General features: G+C 44.6%; 1 protein-coding gene across 2 annotated transcripts in view; it reads right to left on the reverse strand.

Moving 5' to 3' along the window:
- Positions 1-1,635: 1,635 nt before the first annotated feature.
- Positions 1,636-23,484, reverse strand: part of LOC118372499 (calcium-binding and coiled-coil domain-containing protein 1-like) — a 31,433-nt gene continuing 9,584 nt past the window's right edge. The window contains exons 4-15 of one of the 2 annotated variants that reach the window (XM_052484968.1): positions 22,369-22,571; positions 20,944-21,156; positions 18,885-19,033; positions 9,976-10,045; positions 9,642-9,797; positions 7,834-8,088; positions 7,359-7,484; positions 6,782-6,877; positions 6,384-6,471; positions 5,842-6,113; positions 4,870-4,955; positions 1,636-3,912 (exon numbers count right to left, since the gene is read on the reverse strand). In XM_052484968.1, the coding sequence (XP_052340928.1) occupies positions 3,885-3,912; positions 4,870-4,955; positions 5,842-6,113; positions 6,384-6,471; positions 6,782-6,877; positions 7,359-7,484; positions 7,834-8,088; positions 9,642-9,797; positions 9,976-10,045; positions 18,885-19,033; positions 20,944-21,156; positions 22,369-22,571 (1,742 nt within the window). In that variant the 3' untranslated portion in view covers positions 1,636-3,884. Of the gene's footprint in view, positions 3,913-4,869; positions 4,956-5,841; positions 6,114-6,330; positions 6,472-6,781; positions 6,878-7,358; positions 7,485-7,833; positions 8,089-9,641; positions 9,798-9,975; positions 10,046-18,884; positions 19,034-20,943; positions 21,157-22,368; positions 22,572-23,484 lie in introns of those variants that run through there. The other variant, XM_052484969.1, reaches the window with a different exon arrangement.

A 23,484-nucleotide genomic window follows, 5' to 3' on the forward strand; every position in this document is an offset into this window, starting at 1 on the left:
CTGGAAGGAAGTTACTGCATACACTAATGTAGCTCACAGTAGACAAAGAATAGAACTCCCACAGAAATCTAAAATGACGTCAACAAAAAGGATAGATCTCAGTGCTACGCAACTTTGGGTGCACATACCAGGATGTCAAATTCACCCACCCACAGTAGCTAATAGAGATGTAGTACTAGATTACACTAGAGGTAGAGCTGAAAGGGTGTAGAGACGAAGAGGGGTACTCCAAAACCCTCTGAAGCACAGCCTTCAATTATCAATGATGTCCATCACAGTTGAATTACAGTGCATTTCTGTATTTTATTTTTAATAAATGTGCAAAGAAAAGCATGGTTTCACTTTTTCGTTATGGCATATTGTGTGTAAATGGTTGAGAGAAAACATATATTTAATCCATTTTGAATCCAGACTGTAACACAACAAAATGGTGTCAAGGGGTATGAATACTTTCTGAAGGCTCTGTATATGTGACAGATGTCACACTTTCACTACAGCTACACCTCTGTGTGAAGGAACACAGTGATGTCCTATACAGTAGAATCAATATCTCAACCCTTTGGACTAACATTTCAAACCTTATCAGATAGTTGTGAGAGGTTACATTTACTTTTAGAAAGAAAATCAGAGAAAGAAAAATAAAAGAGTAAACAAAACACTATGGTAATGATTATGATAATAACAGACTGGATTAATAAGGAGTATCCAAGTGTAAAAATAAAATCGCAATGTCGCCCCCAAAACATCTCTTACTGTAAAAAAACAGGTGCAAATAGAACAAATTACAAATATACCAAGCAACAAGTGTCCCGAGCACCTTATCCTTTCTTAAAGGGGGCAATCTGCAGTTCAAACAACAACAATGGCAGATTGCCCCTTTAAATGACCTAGCTTTAGTATTCTCTTCTTATCAAATGTCATTAGCTTAAACTAAACCAGAACATAACTTCATTACGATATAACTAAAGTTGAGTATTGGTTGAAAATCATGAAAAATATAGTGTTATTAAACCAGTACTAATAATATTTTCCCGGCAAACCATCCATAAAGTCTTGTAACATCTGTATCTATATATTACATTATGTTATCATGATATTCCTTAGTTTACAAGTCTTGTAACATCTGTATCTATATATTACATTATGTTATCATGAGATTCCTTAGTTTACAAGTCTTGTAACATCTGTATCTATATATTACATTATGTTATCATGAGATTCCTTAGTTTACAAGTCTTGTAACATCTGTATCTATATATTACATTATGTTATCATGAGATTCCTTAGTTTACAAGTCTTGTAACATCTGTATCTATATATTACATTATGTTATCATGAGATTCCTTAGTTTACAAGTCTTGTAACATCTGTATCTATAAATTACATTATGTTATCATGAGATTCCTTAGTTTACAAGTCTTGTAACATCTGTATCTATATATTACATTATGTTATCATGAGATTCCTTAGTTTACAAGTCTTGTAACATCTGTATCTATATATTACATTATGTTATCATGAGATTCCTTAGTTTACAAGTCTTGTAACATCTGTATCTATAAATTACATTATGTTATCATGAGATTCCTTAGTTTACAAGTCTTGTAACATCTGTATCTATATATTACATTGTTATCATGAGATTCCTTAGTTTACAAGTCTTGTAACATCTGTATCTATAAATTACATTATGTTATCATGAGATTCCTTAGTTTACAAGTCTTGTAACATCTGTATCTATAAATTACATTATGTTATCATGAGATTCCTTAGTTTACAAGTCTTGTAACATCTGTATCTATATATTACATTATGTTATCATGAGATTCCTTAGTTTACAAGTCTTGTAACATCTGTATCTATAAATTACATTATGTTATCATGAGATTCCTTAGTTTACAAGTCTTGTAACATCTGTATCTATAAATTACATTATGTTATCATGAGATTCCTTAGTTTACAAGTCTTGTAACATCTGTATCTATATATTATATTATGTTATCATGAGATTCCTTAGTTTACAAGTCTTGTAACATCTGTATCTATAAATTACATTATGTTATCATGAGATTCCTTAGTTTACAAGTCTTGTAACATCTGTATCTATAAATTACATTATGTTATCATGAGATTCCTTAGTTTACAAGTCTTGTAACATCTGTATCTATAAATTACATTATGTTATCATGAGATTCCTTAGTTTACAAGTCTTGTAACATCTGTATCTATATATTACATTATGTTATCATGAGATTCCTTAGTTTACAAGTCTTGTAACATCTGTATCTATAAATTACATTATGTTATCATGAGATTCCTTAGTTTACAAGTCTTGTAACATCTGTATCTATAAATTACATTATGTTATCATGAGATTCCTTAGTTTACAAGTCTTGTAACATCTGTATCTATATATTACATTATGTTATCATGAGATTCCTTAGTTTACAAGTCTTGTAACATCTGTATCTATATATTACATTATGTTATCATGAGATTCCTTAGTTTACAAGTCTTGTAACATCTGTATCTATATATTACATTATGTTATCATGAGATTCCTTAGTTTACAAGTCTTGTTTGCCAGACTGATGATGCTTGGCTGAAGAAGAGACTATTCATTTCCCAATTTGTTATTTAGGCACAAATGTAGAACTGCATCACTCTAAAGCAGAGCTTTAAGCATAACCATGTACAGTACGTCTAGTCTAATAAAACTGATCATCTAGAAATACTTCTTCTATAACAAATACATTGATTTAGCTTTAAAACCAAACACTGATTTAAGGTTCAAATGTGGTATGATGTATGCTCTTATTGCAGGGACTCTACAGCTACCAGCCTGCAGGAGCAATAGCTTTATGTAGATGAGGATAGAATATATTATGAGATTAATAAAAACATGAGAGAACATTAAAATGTCACTCCGACCACTCTAACTACCATTCTGCTCTACCATTCATCTTGATTAATCTCTCTATAACCAAACTTCCCCCAACCGTTTTCCCCATTTCAGATGCTTCTCTGTCTGTAATTATCCTCTCAACTAGCACTAGGACAGCATTAATAAAGCAAGAATCAAATAATAATGAAGAACAGAAAGTGCTTATAATATAAAATCTTAGGTTTGAATATGAGGAAAATCATGTTATGTGTCAGTACTTTACAATTATTCTTCTAATATAGTTGTAGTGTGTTTCAATAACTATAATTACAGTATTCTGAAGAGGTAAAAGTTTGCTGCGCAGACAGAAAAATTAAAAGCAACTTTTAGATTTGAAATGGAGAGAACTGTGAATGCAGCCTAATCAACCAGACTGACTCAACCAGACTACTATGAATATACTGTAACAAATAAATGCAATGTTTTTCATCGTTCTTTTCTAGGAGACGAGACGTTGAAACAATTATACAGTATTTGTTTCTGGCTCGACTGAAATCAGAGAGGGAGCCTTCAATAACTGACTTATGTTAATTAGTGACCAGTCATGATGTCTCATAAAGTGACACAATCCATAAAGCTCACAACATCAACTCCTCCTGCAACTGAAATAACCCTGTTATAAAACATTACTATTTCAAATCGAATTAACCCTTTAAAATGTCAAATGTTTTACACTTTATAACAGTCCAATGTCAGGTCGTAACTACGATTTCAGCTATTACGACAGGTATTATGTCATTCTTAACACCAGGTTAAGTATAATGGGGGCAACACAACAGCCTTATAGTCATACATCAAACAAAGAGTTCATATAAAATGTAAAAGCAAATTGCATATTAACATAGTTTGTCAAGAGTAGAGGTGAGTTGTAGTGTGTGTGCTTGTGTGCTGAATGGCCAAACAGCCAGTGCTGGTGTAGATCTGATCCTGCATCGCCATTCTACCACTGAGAGGTATCAGCCAGGTCACTGGATCACAGGGAACAACCAAGAAAGGAAAGGTGGTGAACAATCCATCAATCAAATCTTTATCTTTATCGGCACAATTGCTAAATGTGTGGTGGAGTCAAGGCACGGCAGAACTGTAGAAAAGGAATGTAATATGAAATGAAAGAGGTGAGAGATGGAGGGAGGGAGAAATATAGAGGAAAGGGTGGGAGAGTGCTTTAATGATGCTGAAAATTGGCCCGTGACTGCGGTACTAGACTGTAGACAAATCATTGCTACAGCCTACTGTCAACGATTCTGTCCCCTTGTTCTCCCTTATCCCCTCCCTCACTCCCTCCTTGCGTCACTCACTGTGCCTTACACTGTCTTACACCATCTCTTTCTCCTCCTCCTCCTCACCCTCATTCAACTTCTTTTACGACCTGATATTGAAAACTTCCATCTCTGCGAGCCATACTCAGCCTATCATCGTAAATACCATCCCTGTGTGTGTGTGTGTGTTTGGAGAATGACAGTGTGTGTGTGTGTGTGTGTGTGTGTGTGTGTGTGTGTGTGTGTGTGTGTGTGTGTGTGTGTGTGTGTGTGTGTGTGTGTGTGTGTGTGTGTGTGTGTTTGTGTTTGGAGAATGACAGTACAGTGGGTGTGTGTGTGTGATGAGAATGTCAGGACTGTGTGTGTGTGGGGGGGAGAATGACAGGACTGTGTGTGGGGGGAGAGAATGATAGGACTGTGTGTGTGTGTGTGTGTGTGTGTGTGTGTGTGTGTGTGTGTGTGTGTGTGTGTGTGTGTGTGTGTGTGTGTGTGTGTGTGTGTGTGTGGAGAATGACAGTACAGTGGGTGTGTGTGTGTGTGTGATGAGAATGACAGGACTGTGTGTGTGTGGGGGAGAATGACAGGACTGTGTGTGTGTGTGGGGGGGGAGAATGACAGGACTGTGTGTGGGGGGGAGAATGACAGGACTGTGTGTGTGTGTGTTACCTGAGGACAGTGGTCTCAGGCAGCAGCAGAGCTGTCTCGTCTCCAGAGCTGTGTCCTCCACATAGGGCTGTGTCACCCTCCTCCTCCTGCACACACACACACACACACACACACACACAAATAGAGAGAGAGCAGCAAGGCACACATGTAATAATCATATACATGTCCGGCAATAAGCCATAATAGTGTAATAAACCATAATAGTGTAGTAAGTCATTATAGTGTAATAAGCCATAATAGTGTAATAAGCCATAATAGTGTAATAAACCATAATAGTGTAATAAGTCATTATAGTGTAATAAACCATAATAGTGTAATAAGCCATAATAGTGTAATAAGTCATTATAGTGTAATAAGCCATAGTCGTGTAATAAACCACAATAGTGTAATAAGTCATAATAGTGTAATAAGCCACAATAGTGTAATAAGCCACAATAGTGTAATAAGTCATAATAGTGTAATAAGCCACAATAGTGTAATAAGCCATAATAGTGTAATAAGCTTTAGTGCAATAGGCCATAATAGTGCAATAAGTCAATGTAATATGCTATAATAGTGTAATAAGCCATAATAGTATAATAGTATATGATAGTATAATAAGCCACAATAGTGTAATAAGCCATAATAGTGCTATAAGCCATAATAGTGTAATAGTACAATAATGCAATAGTGCACAGGCAGGCCTAATTACCTTCACATGATAACAACTAAACCAAATGAGTCACAGTCAAAAGAAGATAAGTCATGTTATCACCAGGCTATAAGCCTAAGGAAACAGCCAGGCTATTTGTACAGGATATGAGCCCAGAATGAGTGTGTGTGTGTTTGTATATGTGTGTGTGTGTGTGTGTGTGTGTGTGTGTGTGTGTGTGTGTGTGTGTGTGTGTGTGTGTGTGTGTGTGTGTGTGTGTGTGTGTGTGTGTGTGTGTGTGTGTGTGTGCGCGTGTAAGAGCATCTGATACCGTCTCTTACCGAATCAGAGCTGTGTGTCAGGGTATCTCCTGATTGCCTTGGCAACGAAAGGGGGGCGGGCTGGCTGATGACTACGCCCCCTCGGGAGAGGGGCCGTGACATATCCCTGGGGGAGGAAGGGGGGGTGGAGGGGAGCAGGGAGTCAGGCTGGGCCTGGGGGTCACACAGGCTGTAATGGGCCAGAGGGCGGGAGGACAGAGAGGGCTGGCGAGGGGGCTGCAGGGCCTCAGGGTTTTTATCCTCAGAGTCAGACAGAGAACTGTCAGGGAGACCTGTCAGACACACAGAGTGGAAAACAGCAGTGTTAAGTGATCAACAGAGCACGGCAAGGGTCAGGAGTTCTCCCTGGAGGGGAAAAACTCCTGGCTCTAGTCTCCGTATCTACCTCATGATAGGTTGAATTAATCTCAGATTCTATTTGGTGTAGAAATAGAATCTCGTTGTGACAGCCCACAGATCAAATGAGCACTGCTGTAGTGCTGTACATACAGCTCAGTGTTAGGGCGGGTCCACAATGTTTTAGTGTGGGTGTGTCCGCTCACTGGTGGGGGCGAACACTGCAGCGCTCCACCTGGCGTCTGCCACAGCCTCCATCCTCTGTTCCACCTGACACATGTACTCCATCAGGTCCTGTACTGAGGAGAGCAGAGACCTGTCAGACACTCATCTACACACACAACTGTTATCCCAACATAATCCCTAGCCTCTACACCTCTAGACACATAGGAATGATTATTTCTCTGTGTATGTGTGTGTGTAAGTGCGTGTGTGTGCGTGCGTGTGTGTGGGCGCGTGTCTCCCTCCCCATGGCAGAAGGACAGAGAGCGTCTGGAGTAGTGGGTAGGGGATAGCAGTTGATTGACAAATGTGAATGTATGTGGACAGTGGGAAAGGGAAATGGTGGTTGAAGTGTTGGACAGGTGTAGAGAAGGGGTCCTGCCTGTTTCTCCAGCAGCAGCTCTTCCTTCTCCTTCTGGGCCACCCTCAGACTGGCCTTCAGCTCCTGGAGCTCCCTGCGTGTCTCACTCAGCTGCACCTGCAAGAGGCAGTCATCAATAACAGGAGTCATATACTGCTATACACAGCCTGATCAGCAGCACAGCACATCATAAGTAATCAAAGAGACTAGTTTTTCCAGTTTGAAGGTTTCAGCATGTTGACAGAAATATATAATAACCCAAAATAAAGTATTTTATCGGAATCAAACCCACAATCTTGGAGCTGCAAGTACTATAGAGGACACATTTCAGTATCAGTGGAGGCTGCTGATGGGAGGATAGCTCACAATAATGTCCGGAATGGAGTCAATGGAATGGTATCAAACACGTTTTTAGGTGTTTCATGTGTTTGATATCATTTCATTTACTCAATTTCGGCCAGTATTATGAGCCATCCTCCCCTCAGCAGCCTCCACTGGTGTGTATAGAGAGTTGATTTTGATTTCCAAGTTGGTTGGTGTATCTAGTCATATCTGTAAATGTTGATTTCCATGTGGTAGAGTAGGTGTTGCTCTTTACCCGGTTACAGTCCTTCTCTCTTCCCAGCTCTACTTCCACCTTCTCTCTCTCCATCCTCTCCTCCTGAAGCTTCTCCTCAATCCGCTGCATCTCTCCATTCAGCTTCTCCAGACGCTCTCTGTCCTTCTGCCAGGGTGATAAACATACCGTTAACATTTAGTCATTTAGCATATGCTCTTATCCAGAGCGACTTACAGGACCAACTAGGGTTTAAGTGCCTTTCTCAAGGGCACATCGACAGATTTTTCACCTAGTAGTAATTCGAACCAGCGACGTTTCGGTAGCTGGCCCAACACTTTTAACCACAAGGCTACCTGCTGCTAGACTACCACACAGTCAAAAGAATGTTGATATGTTATTTTGCTGCTAAGACATTCTGCTACTTGCATTCAAGGTGAATGACTACTTGAGTAATCCAATTCATATGATTAGGTCCATCCATATGATTATTACTGTCTGCGGTGGTGTGTCCTACCGAAGTGGTATGCTGCAGGCTCTGTCTCTCCTGGGCCCAGTGTGCTCTGCCCTCCCTCAGAGTCAGGTTGGCGTCAGCTAGCTGCAGGGTGAGCTGTGCCGCCTGGAGCCTGGCCTGGTGCAGCTCTGCCTGGCCCTGGTCCCTCTGGGCCACCAGAGCACACAGCTCTTCCTTCAGGCCCTCAGCACCACGCTCGCTGGCCCCCTGACACTCCCGCAGGCCCCACATCTCAGCCAGGGAGGCCTCGCTCTCCGCCTGATAGGAAAGATGAGAGGAGGGTGAGAGTGGGATGCCATGACAGCTCAACAACAAGAACATCCCGTCTGGATTAATGCAACTCGCTGTTGGCTGGGCTCCCTGCCTGTGCCATTAAACCCCTACAACTCATCCAGAATGCCGCAGCCCGTCTGGTGTTCAACCTTCCCAAGTTCTCTCACGTCACCCCGCTCCTCCGCTCTCTCCACTGGCTTCCAGTTGAAGCTCGCATCCGCTACAAGACCATGGTGCTTGCCTACGGAGCTGTGAGTGGAACGGCACCTCAGTACCTCCAGGCTCTGATCAGGCCCTACACCCAAACAAGGGCACTGCGTTCATCCACCTCTGGCCTGCTCGCCTCCCTACCACTGAGGAAGTACAGTTCCCGCTCAGCCCAGTCAAAACTGTTTGCTTCTCTGGCTCCCCAATGGTGGAACACACTCCCTCACGACGCCAGGACAGCGGAGTCAATCACCACCTTCCGGAGACACCTGAAACCCCACCTCTTTAAGGAATACCTAGGATAGGATAAAGTAATCCTTCTCACCCCCCTTAAAAGATTTAGACGCACCATTGTAAAGTGGCTGTTCCACTGGATGTCATAAGGTGAATGCACCAATTTGTAAGTCGCTCTGGATAAGAGCGTCTGCTAAATGACTTAAATAAAAATAAAACATGGTTTTGTTAGATGACTGGTGAGGCCATGGGACAATGGGTACTTTCCTGTTGCATTGTCTTTAATCACCCTCACCACTCCCTATCCAACTTCCCATCCCTATTCTTCTAACCAGCAACGTTTGCAATTTTGGTTCAAATAAACTCAACAGCAGTGTTTGTATTAGATGACTGGTAAGGACAAGGGACAGCAATGTGTACTGCCATGTTCCTGTTGCATTGTCTTCTGTTCTTTCCCCTCCCAATCCCTTACATCCTCTTATTAACTGGACTTATCCCTCTCTGGGTGGTGCCAGTCTCGCCTGTTTGCTCTGTGCTGTACTCAGCCTGTGTGTGAGGGTGGTGATGGTGTGTAAGGGTGGTGCCAGTCTCGCCTGTTTGCTCTGTGCTGTACTCAGCCTGTGTGTGAGGGTGGTGATGGTGTGTAAGGGTGGTGCCAGTCTCGCCTGTTTGCTCTGTGCTGTACTCAGCCTGTGTGTGAGGGTGGTGATGGTGTGTAAGGGTGGTGCCAGTCTCGCCTGTTTGCTCTGTGCTGTACTCAGCCTGTGTGTGAGGGTGGTGATGGTGTGTAAGGGTGGTGCCAGTCTCGCCTGTTTGCTCTGTGCTGTATTCAGCCTGTGTGTGAGGGTGGTGATGGTGTGTAAGGGTGGTGCCAGGCTCACCTCTTTCCTCTGTGCCATGTTGAGTCTGTGTGTGAGGGTGGTGATGGTGTGTAAGGGTGGTGCCAGGCTCACCTCTTTCCTCTGTGCCATGTTGAGTCTGTGTGTGAGGGTGGTGATGGTGTGTAAGGGTGGTGCCAGGCTCACCTCTTTCCTCTGTGCCATGTTGAGTCTGTGTGTGAGGGTGGTGATGGTGTGTAAGGGTGGTGCCAGGCTCACCTCTTTCCTCTGTGCCATGTTGAGTCTGTGTGTGAGGGTGGTGATGGTATCCCGTAGCTGCAGGGCATGTGTGTCTCTCTGGGCCAGGGAGCTCCTCAGACCCTGGAACTCAGCAGACAGGCTCTGCAGTTCCCCCTCGGTCTGCTCCAGCTTGAGCTGAGGAAGACACAGGGGGAGAGGAAGAAGAGGAGGATGAGGAGTTTGGGATCAGACATGATGTGTGGTTAGGGTTTGGGTACAAAATGGCTGCTATACTTCACCCAGGTAAGACACTACACGTTGGTAGTGAAAAACACTTAGAAAAGCACTAAATAAATCCAAGTCATTATAGTACCTGCAGAACTTTCCTCTCTTTCTCATCCTCCATCATTTGAACTGCTTGCTTTTTGTCCCTCTCCTTCATCCTACACACAGAGACAGAGTTAGCGAGAATAGTTTAAGAATAACAAGCACACAGATAAAAAAGATAAGAGATTGAGGGAGACGAGGAAAGAGAGAGAAAGATGTCTTTAACTTTTGGAACTTTTGTGAGTGTAATGTTTAATGTACTCTTTTTTTGTTTATTTATAATAATAATAATAATAATAATAATATTTCACTTTTGTTTATTATCTATTTCACTGGCTTGAGAGAGAGAGAGAGAGAGAGAGAGAGAGAGAGAGAGAGAGAGAGAGAGAGAGAGAGAGAGAGAGAGGGAGAGAGGGGAGAGAGAGGGAGAGAGAGAGGGAGAGAGAGAGAGAGAGAGAGAGAGAGAGAGAGAGAGAGAGAGAGAGAGAGAGAGAGAGAGAGAGAGAGAGAGAGAGAGAGAGAGAGAGAGAGACAGAGAGAGAGAGAGAGAGAGAGAGAGAGGGAGTGAGAGACAGAGAGAGAGAGAGAGAGAGAGAGGGGAGAGGGAGTGAGAGACAGAGAGAGAGAGAGAGAGAGAGAGAGAGACTTTGACTTTTGGTCTTGCTTTATTGAAACATTCTTAATTCATTTAAAACTCACCCCCACTCCTAAAATAAATAAAAAATAAATAAAAATACACAGAAACCATCTCCTACAACCGTATATCCAAAACATCTTCCCCAGCAATACAGACAGCCCCCCAACACACCATATCTCCTCAAACATCTCCACACATTTGATCATTTTATAGAACTCAAACTCAACCCTAAGGCGCGCAGAGACCATCCCATGAAACAGTAGTAAAGGGTCTGTTATCCCCCCCACCTTGACCCTGTTCCTCCTTGTTAGCCAAATAGCTAACTTTGCCTGAGCAAACAGAAAATTCAACAAAACACATTTTTCTTTCTCCTTACTCGAATACCTGTATCCCATTATAAACATCCCAACAGCAAAAACCACCCCCAACCTGTCACACAGACATTCCAACAGAGACATTAATGGCATTAACCTGGTGCACACAGAAAACACATGAATTACAGTTTCTTTCATTTGACAGAAAAGACACCCCTGCCCCATTCCCGGATCAACCCGTGCCAACCAGCTGTTAGTGGCCAGGGCTCCATGAAGAACCCTCCACTGGAGGTCCCTGACCTCTTTGGTACTGGGGGTTTGTAGAGCGCCCTCCATCTAAAACCCACCATACTCTCCGCCCCCACATACCCCCTGCCACTGATGTGCCTTCACTCCTGTTAGGCTTCTAATGCTCCTCACCTTAACGCAGAGGTTGTAGAGGGCTTTACCTCCCACCCCCTCAAACTCCCCAGGCTCGTGTTAAAATCTAACAAGTCCTCCAGACCCCCTTGCCAGTCTCCAGTCTCTGCCGTCACCTGCAGTGGCGGGAACATTGGTGGCCCCTCTGCCTTTGGCCTCTCAAACACCCCCTTACCGGCTCAGACAGTGCCTCCTGGATCTCCTCCAGGAATCTCTCCAGCAGCCTAAGAGACGTTATTCCTGTTTGTTGCGCCAAGACCTCCGGGGTTTTCCACCCCTCCTCTCCCAGCAGTCTCAGGTCACCCAGCCTTTGTAAACCCCCTGCCATCAGTTGCCTCTGCAGGGTGGCCGACTGAACCGATCTCAAAGGGATGGCTGGGTTGTGGAAGATGGGCTCCTCCCACACCCACTGCCCAGGCTCCACACCCCTTCTCGTGTGGGCCTTAGCAGCTGCCAGGCCCTCAGCACCGCAGAGTAAAACTCTGAGAGACCTGCTGTACTCAGCCTCTCCAGCTTCATGAGGAACAGCTGCCGGTCCAACCCTAATCCGCCAGCTCTCCTCAGCAGCGCGCATGCTGGTTCCCTCCAGCCAACATCAGTGTGGTACAGCAGTCTCTGCACCGCCTTTAGTCTGAAAGCAGCCATCCTGCTCCCCAGTTCCACCAGGCCCTGTCCTCCTTCGTGGACGGTCATGTACAAAACTGCTGCCTTCAGCCAGTGATGTCCCGACCAAAAAAGTCCACCAGCTTGCGTTGCAGGTCTGCAAGCAGACCGGCGGGGGGTTGAGGACAGCCAGTTTATGCCACAAGGAAGATGCCACCAGGTTGTTGATTATCAGCACCCTCCCTCTATATGACACTTGGGACAGGAGCCACCTCCACTTGGCCAGTCTTGACACCACTGCCTGTGTCAGCCCCTCCCAGTTCTTGCTGACCCACCTCTCCGAGCCCAGGTACACCCCCAACACTTTAAGCCCTTCACAACCCCACTGCAAACCCCCTGGAAGCAGAGGAGGAGCCCTATCCCCCATGCCCCACATAACAGAGCTTTGCTCTTTCCCCAGTTACCTTAGCTGATGAAGCTCCCTCATACACCTTCAGACTGGTCTCTAGTTCCTGCATATCTTGCCCATCCCTGACCATCACAGAAACATCATCTGCATATGCTGAGACTGCAATTCCTGTCACCACATCCATGCCTGTCCAGCACACTCCCCGCAGTCTCCTGCGTAGCAGTCCTAAAAAAGGCTCAATGGCTAGTGTGTACAGCTGCCCAGATAGAGGGCATCCTTGTCTAATGCCCCGTCTCACCCAGACTGGCCTACTGAGCCCCCTCCCACCTTAACCATACATGACGCCCAGCATACAACAGCTTCACACAGGTCACAAAACTCTTCCCAAACCCAAACACAGACATCGCATTAAACAGATACTCATGATCCACTCTATCAAAAGCCTTCTCTTGATCTAAAGAGACCAGTCCAAAGTTCACATTAGAACCTCTCGACAAGTCCAACATGTCCCTAATCAAGAACAAGTTGTCCGTGATTGAGCGTCCCGGTACACAATATGTCTGGTCCTTGTGTATTATAGAGTCCAGATGGGACTTCAGTCTGTTAGAGAGGACCTTGGCAAAAATCTTGTAGTCCGCACAGAGTAATGCCACAGGCCTCCAGTTCTTAAGTTCACACAAGTCCCCTTTTTGGGCAGGAGAGTCAGAGCCGCCCGACGGCAGCTCATCGGCAACTCTCCTACCCCTACGCATTCTCGCAACACGCAAAAGAAATCCTGTCCAATTGTTCCCCAGAATTTTTGTAAAATTCCACTGGAAGTCCATCAACCCCGGGTGCACGACCGGGGGACATCTGGTTACTGCTTCTGCCAGTTCATGTGACAACAGAGGAATGTCCATTTCATCCCTCTGTGCCCGAGAGAGCTTAGGGAGTCCTGCGAACAAGACCTGAGCACACATAGGATCACACATTTCTGCCCTATACAATTCAGTATAAAACTCCACAGTCCGCTCCCGCATCTCCCCCACCACAGAGGTCACCCGCCCATCAGACAGCCGTAGACAATGCATACCCTTGGCTTCACTGCTCTGTCTTTCCAAACCAAAGAAGAAGGAGCTGGGAGCATCCATCTCCTTGAGCATGGAGAACCTAGCTCTTACAAGTGCTCCCTTTGCTTTAACCTGGAAAAAACTGCCCAGGTCCCTACGTAGTCGGCTAAGTTAGCCTGGAGGCCTACATTGCCTTGCCCCACCATCTCTACCTCCATCTCACTAATACACCGCTCTAGTTCCCCCAACACTCTCCTAGCCTCTGAGGATGAGAGAGCTGTGTACTGTTGACAGAAAAGCCGAATTTGCACTTTCCCCACATCCCACCACTGACTCAGAGACTCATACTCCTCTCTTCGCTGCCCCCATCTTTCCCAAAAAGTCTGGAAACCTGAGCAAAAAGTGGCATCTTGTAAGAGCTTTACATTGAACTTCCAATAAGATGCCTGCCGGGCCCTGGTGAAATAGACAGCCGAGCCATGGTTATGTGGTGATCCGAAAACCCCACTGGGAGAATGGTAGCACTCAGAAGCCTATTGCTCTGATTCCTGGACATGTAAAAACGATCAAGTCGAGCTGCACTCACCCTAGCCCCAAAAACCTTCACCCACGTATACTGTCTTGTGTTTGGATGTTTAGTTCTCCAAACATCCACTAGGTCAAACTGATTAAAGATGTCCCTTAACACTCCCACTGACACTGAATGAGGCTCTTCCCCATTTCTGTCTTTTGTAAAATCCATTGTACAGTTCCAGTCACCTCCGATCACCAGCGTCTCCTCAGGCGCTACTTGTGAGAGTTCCTGTCTAAGACTCCCAAATAGAACCCCTCTTTCTCTCCCTGTGTTAGGCGCATACACATTTATAAAGACAAAACACATGTTGTTAATTTCTGCTTTAACAACAAGCAACCTACCCCTACACACCTCCTTTGAGGAGCAAATTTTTACAGCCAGACCCGGTGCAAAAAGGACTGCCACCCCTGCACTAAGATTTGTCCAATGGCTCAACACACTTGCCCCTTTCCACCAGAGCCCCCAATCAACTTCATTCACCACATCACTATGCGTCTCCTGCAGAAACAACACCTGTACTTGTTTATGTTTTACATATTCACTCAACACACTCCTCTTTCCCGCATCTCTGGCGCCATTTATATTGAGCGAGCCTACCCGAAGAGTCTCCATAAGAAGTGGGAGAAAAGCCAGCAGAGAAATAGACCAATAGCAAAGCTCAAAAAGCCCCAGTGTCAGTAAGAAATTAAACATTTAAACAGTGTCTGAAGGTAAACCTTTACGCACTGTTGTGACCCACTTCCTCAACCTAAACCGTTTCTTGGGTGAGAGGACACCATGCCCCTCATTTCTCATAGCATGTTGTACTGATCTTACAAACTTTCTAGGATCAGGAAAAAAAGCCTCAAGATTAACTTTTTTCCCCTTAGTCTCATTCAGGAACCTTGTCAGTTCTCTCAACGTGTACTTAGACCCCTCTGGTTGACTGGCTGTCAGCTCCGGGCCAATTGAAGAGGAGTCTGAAAAAATACCTCCTCATCCTCTTCCTCAGACTCACTTTCCTCCTCTTCTCTATCTCCCACCCTGACCACCTGCCCTTTCTCTGGTTAGGGCCTCACCCACAGCAACAGGCAACATTTCCATGGTGCCTTTGTCCACACCCTTTTCTTTTTCCTCTTGACACCCTCCTCCTCCTCCCCTAATCTCTTACACTTCCCCACTATACTCTCCTCATCCACTAGAAAAACCTGACTAGACGCAGTATCATCTGCACCACCCTCCATAGCATGACTAGGGCCAGCCTCAGCTACAACACCCTCCATAGCATGACTAGGGCAAGCCTCAGCTACAACACCCTCCATAGCATGACTAGGGCCAGCCTCAGCTATACCACCCTCCATAGCATGTCTAGGCCCAGCCTCAGCTACCCCACCATCTCTAGCCTGACTAGACCCAGCCTCTGCTTCTCCACCATCTCTAGCCTGACTAGACCCAGCCTCTACTACCCTACCATCTCTAGCCTGACTAGACCCAGCCTCATCTACACCACCATCTCTAGACTGACTAGGCCCAGCCTCTGCTGTCTGCATCTCCTTACCCCCTGCATTTTCACCTCGATTTCCCCCTTGCGCTCGTACCCTCCCCTTGTCTATGGCCTTTATGTGGGCACGCAAAGCTCTTGTGCCCCAAATCCCCACATTCAAAACACCGTAGACTATCTGTGCTGGCAAAACCTGCATAGAGCCCTTCCCCATGCCTCACTTTAAAATGCACATTTAGCTGTTGCTCATTATTGTTCAGAAACATAAACACTTGCCTCCTGAATGAAACAACGTGCTTAACGGCATCTGCCTGAAAACCTGCTGACAGTACACGGAAACCGCTAGCAAACTTACCAAAACGACTCAGCTCTTTCCTAATTTGATCATCCGTAATAAACGGAGGCAAATTTGCCACTACAACTCTTGTTGAAGGGGTAGAGAGAGGTGAAATTGACACCAACACATCCCTTACAAATATTCCGCTAGCAATTAGCCTACCGACCAAATTAGCTCTTTTCATGAACACAACAACAGCCTTGTTCATTCTAGAAGCAGAATGTATAAACTCAGCTCCTACCTGTTCACCGACCGCGAGCAGAACCTCCTCCACCTTAACTCCGTTCTCAGGAACACACCTGAAACCATGCTGAATCGACAGCGTCTCTTGCGCACTAGGCTGAGAAGCCATTGCGCACACTATACCTTGCAACCCCGGAACGTTACTCTGTCCTCTTCCACCCTAACTTTGAAAAAGAAACTTTGGATACCGCTAAAAACAAATATTGCATTAACCCTCCACCATAGAAAATAACATGTAAAGAAAAGAATAGAATCAAGAAAGTTAGTTAGGATAGAGCTTTCCACACCAAACACTCAAACTCCAAAAACACCCAGCATGCACCGAGAGAGAGAGAGAGAGAGAGAGAGAGAGAGAGAGAGAGAGAGAGAGAGAGAGAGAGAGAGAGAGAGAGAGAGGGAGAGAGGGAGAGAGAGAGAGAGAGAGAGAGAGAGAGAGAGAGAGAGAGAGAGAGAGAGAGAGAGAGAGAATGAACTACAGGACAAAATACAAACACTCCAATCCAAAAAGGCCTGTGGGTTTGATGGTATCCTAAATTAAATTATAAAATATACAGACCTCAAATTCCAATTGGCTATACTTAAACTCTTTAACATCATCCTCAGCTCTGGCATATTCTCCAATATTTGGAACCAGTGGAGTGGAGACAAATTTGACCCCAATCACTGCCATGGGATATGTGTCAACAGCAACCTTGGGAATATCGTCTGCATTATCATTAACAGTAGACTCCTACATTTCCTCTGCGAAAACAATGTACTGGGCAAATGTCAAATTGTCTTTTTACCAAATTACTGTACGACAGACCACATATTCAAACAAACAAACAAAACAAAAAAAGGCAAAGTCTTCTCATGCTTTGTTGATTTCAAAAAAGCTTTTGACTCAATTTGGCATGAGGGCCTGGTATACAAATTGATGGAAAGTGGTGTTGGGGAAAAAATATACATTATAAAATCCATGTACACGAACAACAAGTGTGCGGTTAAAATTGGCAAAAAACACACACACTTCCTTCCACAGGGCTGGGGGATAAGACAGGGATGCAGCTTAAGCCCTACCCTCTTCAACATATATATCAACGAATTGGTGAGGGCACTAGAGCAGTCTGCAGCACCCGGCCTCACCCTACTAGAATCTGAAGTCAAATGTCTACTATTTGCTGATGATGTAGTGCTTATGTCTCCAACCAAGGATGGTCTACAGCAGCAACTAGATCTTCTGCACAGATTCTGCCAGACCTGGGCCCTGACAGTAAATCTCAATAAGACAAATATAATGGTGTTCCAAAAAAGGTCCCAGTTGCAAGGACCATGAATACAAATTCCATCTAGACACTGTTGCCCTAGAGCACACAAAAAAACGATACATACCTCGGCCTAAACGTCAGTGCCACAGGTAACTTCCACAAAGCTGTGAACAATCTGAGAGACAAGGCAAGAAGGGCCTTCTACGCCATCGAAAGGAACATCAAATTTGACATACCAATTAGGATCTGGGAAAAAAATACTTGTGAGGTCTGGGTTCGGCTCACCAACCAATAATTCATCAAAGGGACAAACAACAAATTGAGACTGCACGCACAATTCTACAAAAATATCCTTTGCGTACAATGTAAAACCCAAAATAATGCATGCAGGGCAAAATTAGGCCGATACCTGCTAATTATCAAAATTCAGAAAATAACAGTTAAATTCTACAACCACCGAAAAGGAAGCGATTCCCAAACTTCCCACAACAAAGCCATCACCTACAGAGAAAGGAACCTGGAGAAGAGCCCCCAAAGCAAGCTGGTCCTGTGGCTCTGTTCACAAACACAAACAGACCCCACAGAGCCCCAGGACAGCAACACAATTAGACCCAACCAAATCATGAGAAAACAAAAAGACACATTGGAAAAAGTTACAAAAAAACAGAGCAAACTAGAATGCTATTTGGCCCTAAACAGAGAGGACACAATGCCAGAATATCTGACCACTGTGACTGACCCAAAATTAAGGAAATCTGTGACTATGTACAGACTCAGTGAGCATAGCCTTGCTATTGAGAAAGGCCACCGAAGGCAGACCAGGCTTTCAAGAGAAGACAGGCTATGTGCACCCTGTCCACAAAATGAGGTGGAAACTGATCTGCACTTCCTAACCTCCTGTCAAATGTATGACCATATTAGAGACACATATTTCCCTCAGATTACACAGATCCACAAAGAATTCAAAAACAAATCCAATTTTGATAAACTCCCATATCTACTGGGTGAAATACCAGTGTGCCATCACAGCAGCAAGATGTGTGACCTGTTGCCACAAGAAAAGGCAACCAGTAAAGAACAAACATCATTGTAACATCCTATATTTATGCTTATTTATTTTCCCTTTTGTAATTATCTGTTTGCACATCAATACAACACTGTATATAGACATAATATGACATTTGAAATGTTTTAATTATTTTGGAACTTTTGTGAGTGTAATGTTTACTGTACATTTTTTATTGTTTATTCACTTTTGTTTAATATCTATTTCACTTGCTTTTACAATGTAAACATATGATTCCGATGCCAATAAAGCACGTTAAATTGAATTTAAATTGAGAGAGAGAGAGAGAGAGAGAGAGAGAGAGAGAGAGAGAGAGATAGAGAAAGAAAGAGAGAGAGAGAGAGAGAGATCAAAAGAAGGATTAAGATTGAGGTTGAGGGAGATAGAGAAAGGTCAAAAGGAGGATTGAGATTGAGGTTGAGGGAGATAGAGAAAGATCAAAAGAAAGATTGAGATTGAGATTGAGGGAGATAGAGAAAGATCAAAAGAAAGATTGAGATTGAGGTTGAGGGAGATAGAGAAAGATCAAAAGAAGGATTAAGATTTACGTTGAGGGAGATCGAGAAAGTCTCTGACCTCTCCAGCTCAGTCTCTCGTTCCACAGCTTTCAGAGTTAGCGCTTTAATGTCATCCTCCAGCTTTCTGATTCGCTGTTTGTTGGCTGCTTTCTTGGCCAGTATGGAACTCTTCTCCTGAGCCAAGGCCTTCCCTGACGCCTCCACCTGCTGTAATGGGGGAGAGAGAGATGACAGGAGAGAGAGACAAAGGGAGAGAGAGAGAAAAGGAGAGAGAGAAAGAGCAAGAAAGAAAGAGATGTATAAAATCTACAGTTGAAGTCGTAAGTTTACATACACTTCGGTTGGAGTCATTAAAACTTGTTTTTCAACAAGTCATGACACAAGTCATTTTTCCAACAATTGTTCACAGACAAATTATTTCACTTATAATTCACTGTATCTCAATTCCAGTGGGTCAGAAGTTTACATACACTAAGTCGACTGTGCCTTTAAACAGCTTGGGAAATTCCAGAAAATTATGTCATGGCTTTAGAAGCTTCTGATAGGCTAATTGACATCATTTGAGTCAATTGGTGGTGTACCTGTGGTTGTATTTCAAGGCCTACCTTCAAACTCAGTGCCTTTTTGCTTGACATCATGGGAAAATCAAAAGAAATTAGCCAAGACCTCAGAAAAAAAATTATAGACCTCCACAAGTCTGGTTCATCCTTGGGAGCGATATCCAAACACCTGAAGGTACCACATTCATCTGTACAAACAATAGTACGCAAGTATTAACACCATGGGACCACGCAGCCGTCATACCACTCAGGAAGGAGACGCATTCTGTCTCCTAGTGATGAACGTATTTTGGTGCGAAAACTGCAAATCAATCCCAGAACAACAGCAAAGGACCTTGTGGAGATGCTGGAGGAAACAGGTACAAAAGCATCTATATCCACAGTAAAACGAGTCCTATATCAACACAACCTGAAAGGCCACTCAGCGAGGAAGAAGCCACTGCTCCAAAACCGCCATAAAAAAGCCAGACTACGGTTAGCAACTGAACATGGGGGCAAAGATCGTACTTTCTGGAGAAATGTCCTCTGGTCTGATGAAACAAAAATAGAACTGTTTGGCCATAATGACCATCGTTATGTTTGGAGGAAAAAGGGGATGCTTGCAAGCCGAAGAACACCATCCCAACCGTGAAGTACGTGGGTGGCAGCAACATGTTGCTTTGCTGCAGGAGGGACTGGTGCACTTCACAAAATAGATGGCATCATGAGGGAAGGAAAATTATGTGGCTATATTGAAGCAACATCTCAAGACATCAGTCAGGTAGTTAAAGCTTGGTCGCAAATGGGTCTTCCAAATGGACAATGACCCCAAGCATACTTCCAAAGTTGTGGCAAAATGGCTTAAGGACAACAAAGTAAACGGTATTGGAGTGGCCATCACAAAGCCCTGACCTCAATCCTATAGAAAATGTATGGGCAGAACTGAAAAAGCATGTGCGAGCAAGGAGGCCTACAAACCTGACTCAGTTACACCAGCTCTGTCAGGAGGAATGGGTCAAAATTCACCAGACTTATTGTGGGAAGCTTGTGGAAGGCTACCCAAAACGTTTGACCCAAGTTAAACAATTTAAAGGCAATGCTAACAAATACTAATTGAGTTTATGTAAACTTCTGACCCACTGGGAATGTGATGAATGAAATAAAAGCTGAAATAAATAATTATCTCTACTATTATTCTGACATTTCACATTCTTAAAATAAAGTGGTGATCCTAACTGACCTAAGACAGGGAATTTTTTACTAGGATTATAAATGTCAGGAATTGTGAAAAACTGAGTTTAAATGTATTTGGCTAAGGTGTATGTAAACTTCCTACTTTAACTGTATATATTCTATAAAGTATGGTATCCTGAGCCTCCTTGTAGATGGAAATGCACATTAGACCTGCAAATGTACTCCTGCTGTTTTGGCTTTTAACATTACAAGATAATTTACATCTGGGGTTTGTGATCTTGTCTATCTACGTCAAATCACATTTTACACAGACACTGGGGCTACTTGGACATAATCAAACAACCTTGGCATGGACATTAACCCTGTCTTGTAATGTTACATTACCTCCTGCCTCCTCTCCATCTCGTCCATCCTGTCTCTGCTCTCTTGCAGCTCTTCCTTCAGCTCAGAGATGTTCCTCTGCAGCTGCTCACGTCCTCTGTCCCAAGCCTCTCTCGCCTTCCCGTACTTCTCCTTCTCTCTCTGCTTCATCCTTTCTGCCCCATCCCGCGCATGGATCAATTCAGCCCGCTCACGCAGACACTCTTGCAGGCGACTCTGATCGACAGAGAGAAAGAGAGAAAATGAGTCCCCCTAAAACATGATCAATCTCCATCTCCATCTCTTTGGAACAGTGTATTGATTACCACCTCTGTTTATACATTTTATCCACTTTCATTCATATCCAATTCCATTCACTCTCTCTTTAAGTGAAAGATGGAAATATGTACTTCCCTTTACTGTCCTCCCTCTCCCCCCTGCTCAGACTTCCTCTCTGCCCACCTGCAGTAGCTCAGCCCTGGGTACAACCAGCAGCATGTCAGTCTCTCCCTCTCCCCCCTGCTCAGACTTCCTCTCTGCCCACCTGCAGTAGCTCAGCCCTGGGTACAACCAGCAGCATGTCAGTCCCTCCCTCTCCCCCCTGCTCAGACTTCCTCTCTGCCCACCTGCAGTAGCTCAGCCCTGGGTACAACCAGCAGCATGTCAGTCCCTCCCTCTCCCCCCTGCTCAGACTTCCTCTCTGCCCACCTGCAGTAGCTCAGCCCTGGGTACAACCAGCAGCATGTCAGTCCCTCCCTCTCCCCCCTGCTCAGACTTCCTCTCTGCCCACCTGCAGTAGCTCAGCCCTGGGTACAACCAGCAGCATGTCAGTCCCTCCCTCTCCCCCCTGCTCAGACTTCCTCTCTGCCCGCCTGCAGTAGCTCAGCCCTGGGTACAACCAGCAGCATGTCAGTCCCTCCCTCTCCCCCCTGCTCAGACTTCCTCTCTGCCCACCTGCAGTAGCTCAGCCCTGGGTACAACCAGCAGCATGTCAGTCTCTCCCTCTCCCCCCTGCTCAGACTTCCTCTCTGCCCACCTGCAGTAGCTCAGCCCTGGGTACAACCAGCAGCATGTCAGTCCCTCCCTCTCCCCCCTGCTCAGACTTCCTCTCTGCCCACCTGCAGTAGCTCAGCCCTGGGTACAACCAGCAGCATGTCAGTCCCTCCCTCTCCCCCTGCTCAGACTTCCTCTCTGCCCACCTGCAGTAGCTCAGCCCTGGGTACAACCAGCAGCATGTCAGTCCCTCCCTCTCCCCCCTGCTCAGACTTCCTCTCTGCCCACATGCAGTAGCTCAGCCCTGGGTACAACCAGCAGCATGTCAGTCCCTCCCTCTCCCCCCTGCTCAGACTTCCTCTCTGCCCACCTGCAGTAGCTCAGCACTAGCTACGATGAGCAGCATTTTGATCCCCCTCCTCCTTAACTACACCCCCCCTCCTCCTCTCTGCTCACCTGCAGTAGCTCAGCCCTGGGTACAACCAGCAGCATGTCAGTCCCTCCCTCCTCTCCGTGGGCTCCTTCCTCCAGGGTGACCAGGTCTTCCAGAGGCTTGGGGGCACTGAAGGTAAACTGGGGGCTGGCAGAGCACACCTCTCCCTTCCCATCCACGTACACAAACTGGTACTGTTGGGAACTGGGCTTGGGCAGGTAGGAGGCTGCAAGAGGGAGGGAGGGGTAAGGGAAATGGTCAGTGGAATATTTAACTAGATGTCTACATGCTTATCCTCTTAGATGTAATGGCAAAATGTAGATTTACGCCTAAATAGACATACCCAAAAGTAACTGCTATTCATTTGTAATTACATGATTCTGACATGCCAAAACTTGGTATGTTTGGAAAGAAGACATCTGGGAGATTATGAGGAAATGATCAGAAGATAGATAGGAGTAACGTAGTTCAGAATACACAAGATCAAGCACACACAAAATAATAATATTTGTTTTTTTTGTTTTTTTGTAATCTTTCATTAACAAGCTGAGTGAATTATTGATGCCCAGAGCTGGAAACACATCAGATGGCTTCCACAACATGTGAACAATATCAGGAAAAGAATGGGATTGATAGACCTCAGAACTGGAAATGGGTAAATGTTTTAGTAAGTGGTGTCCGGTGTGTTCACGGGATGTTTCCAAGTGTCCGTTTCCAAGTGCAATCCACAAACGCTATTTGTTCAGTATGAAAACACCATTTCTACCATATCAACCCTACTCAAACATTGTGGTGGTGTTATGAAGTATCCAGGGTACATTCAAGTTTCCTTTCAACCTCTCCAAAGTGTCCGAATGTGGTAATTGCATACTGGATGAACCTAAAAGTTATTGTTCAGTATAAAAACAGAATTTCTACAACACCAACCTCTCTCAAACAACGTGGTGGTGTCGGTGGACATACAGGGGATATCCAAGTGTTTCATCATATTTTTCATGTGCAAAGGTATAGTCACTCTGTGGACGTTCAATGTTTCCATTAAGTCAAACATCATCAGATAGCATTGGCAATAGATTAGATTTGTTCCTACAAACCTAAAGGTTTCATTTCATACCTCCCCATGTATTTCATACCTCCCC

Source organism: Oncorhynchus keta, chromosome 28 (genome assembly GCF_023373465.1).
Source record: "Oncorhynchus keta strain PuntledgeMale-10-30-2019 chromosome 28, Oket_V2, whole genome shotgun sequence".
Taxonomy (NCBI): domain Eukaryota; kingdom Metazoa; phylum Chordata; class Actinopteri; order Salmoniformes; family Salmonidae; genus Oncorhynchus; species Oncorhynchus keta.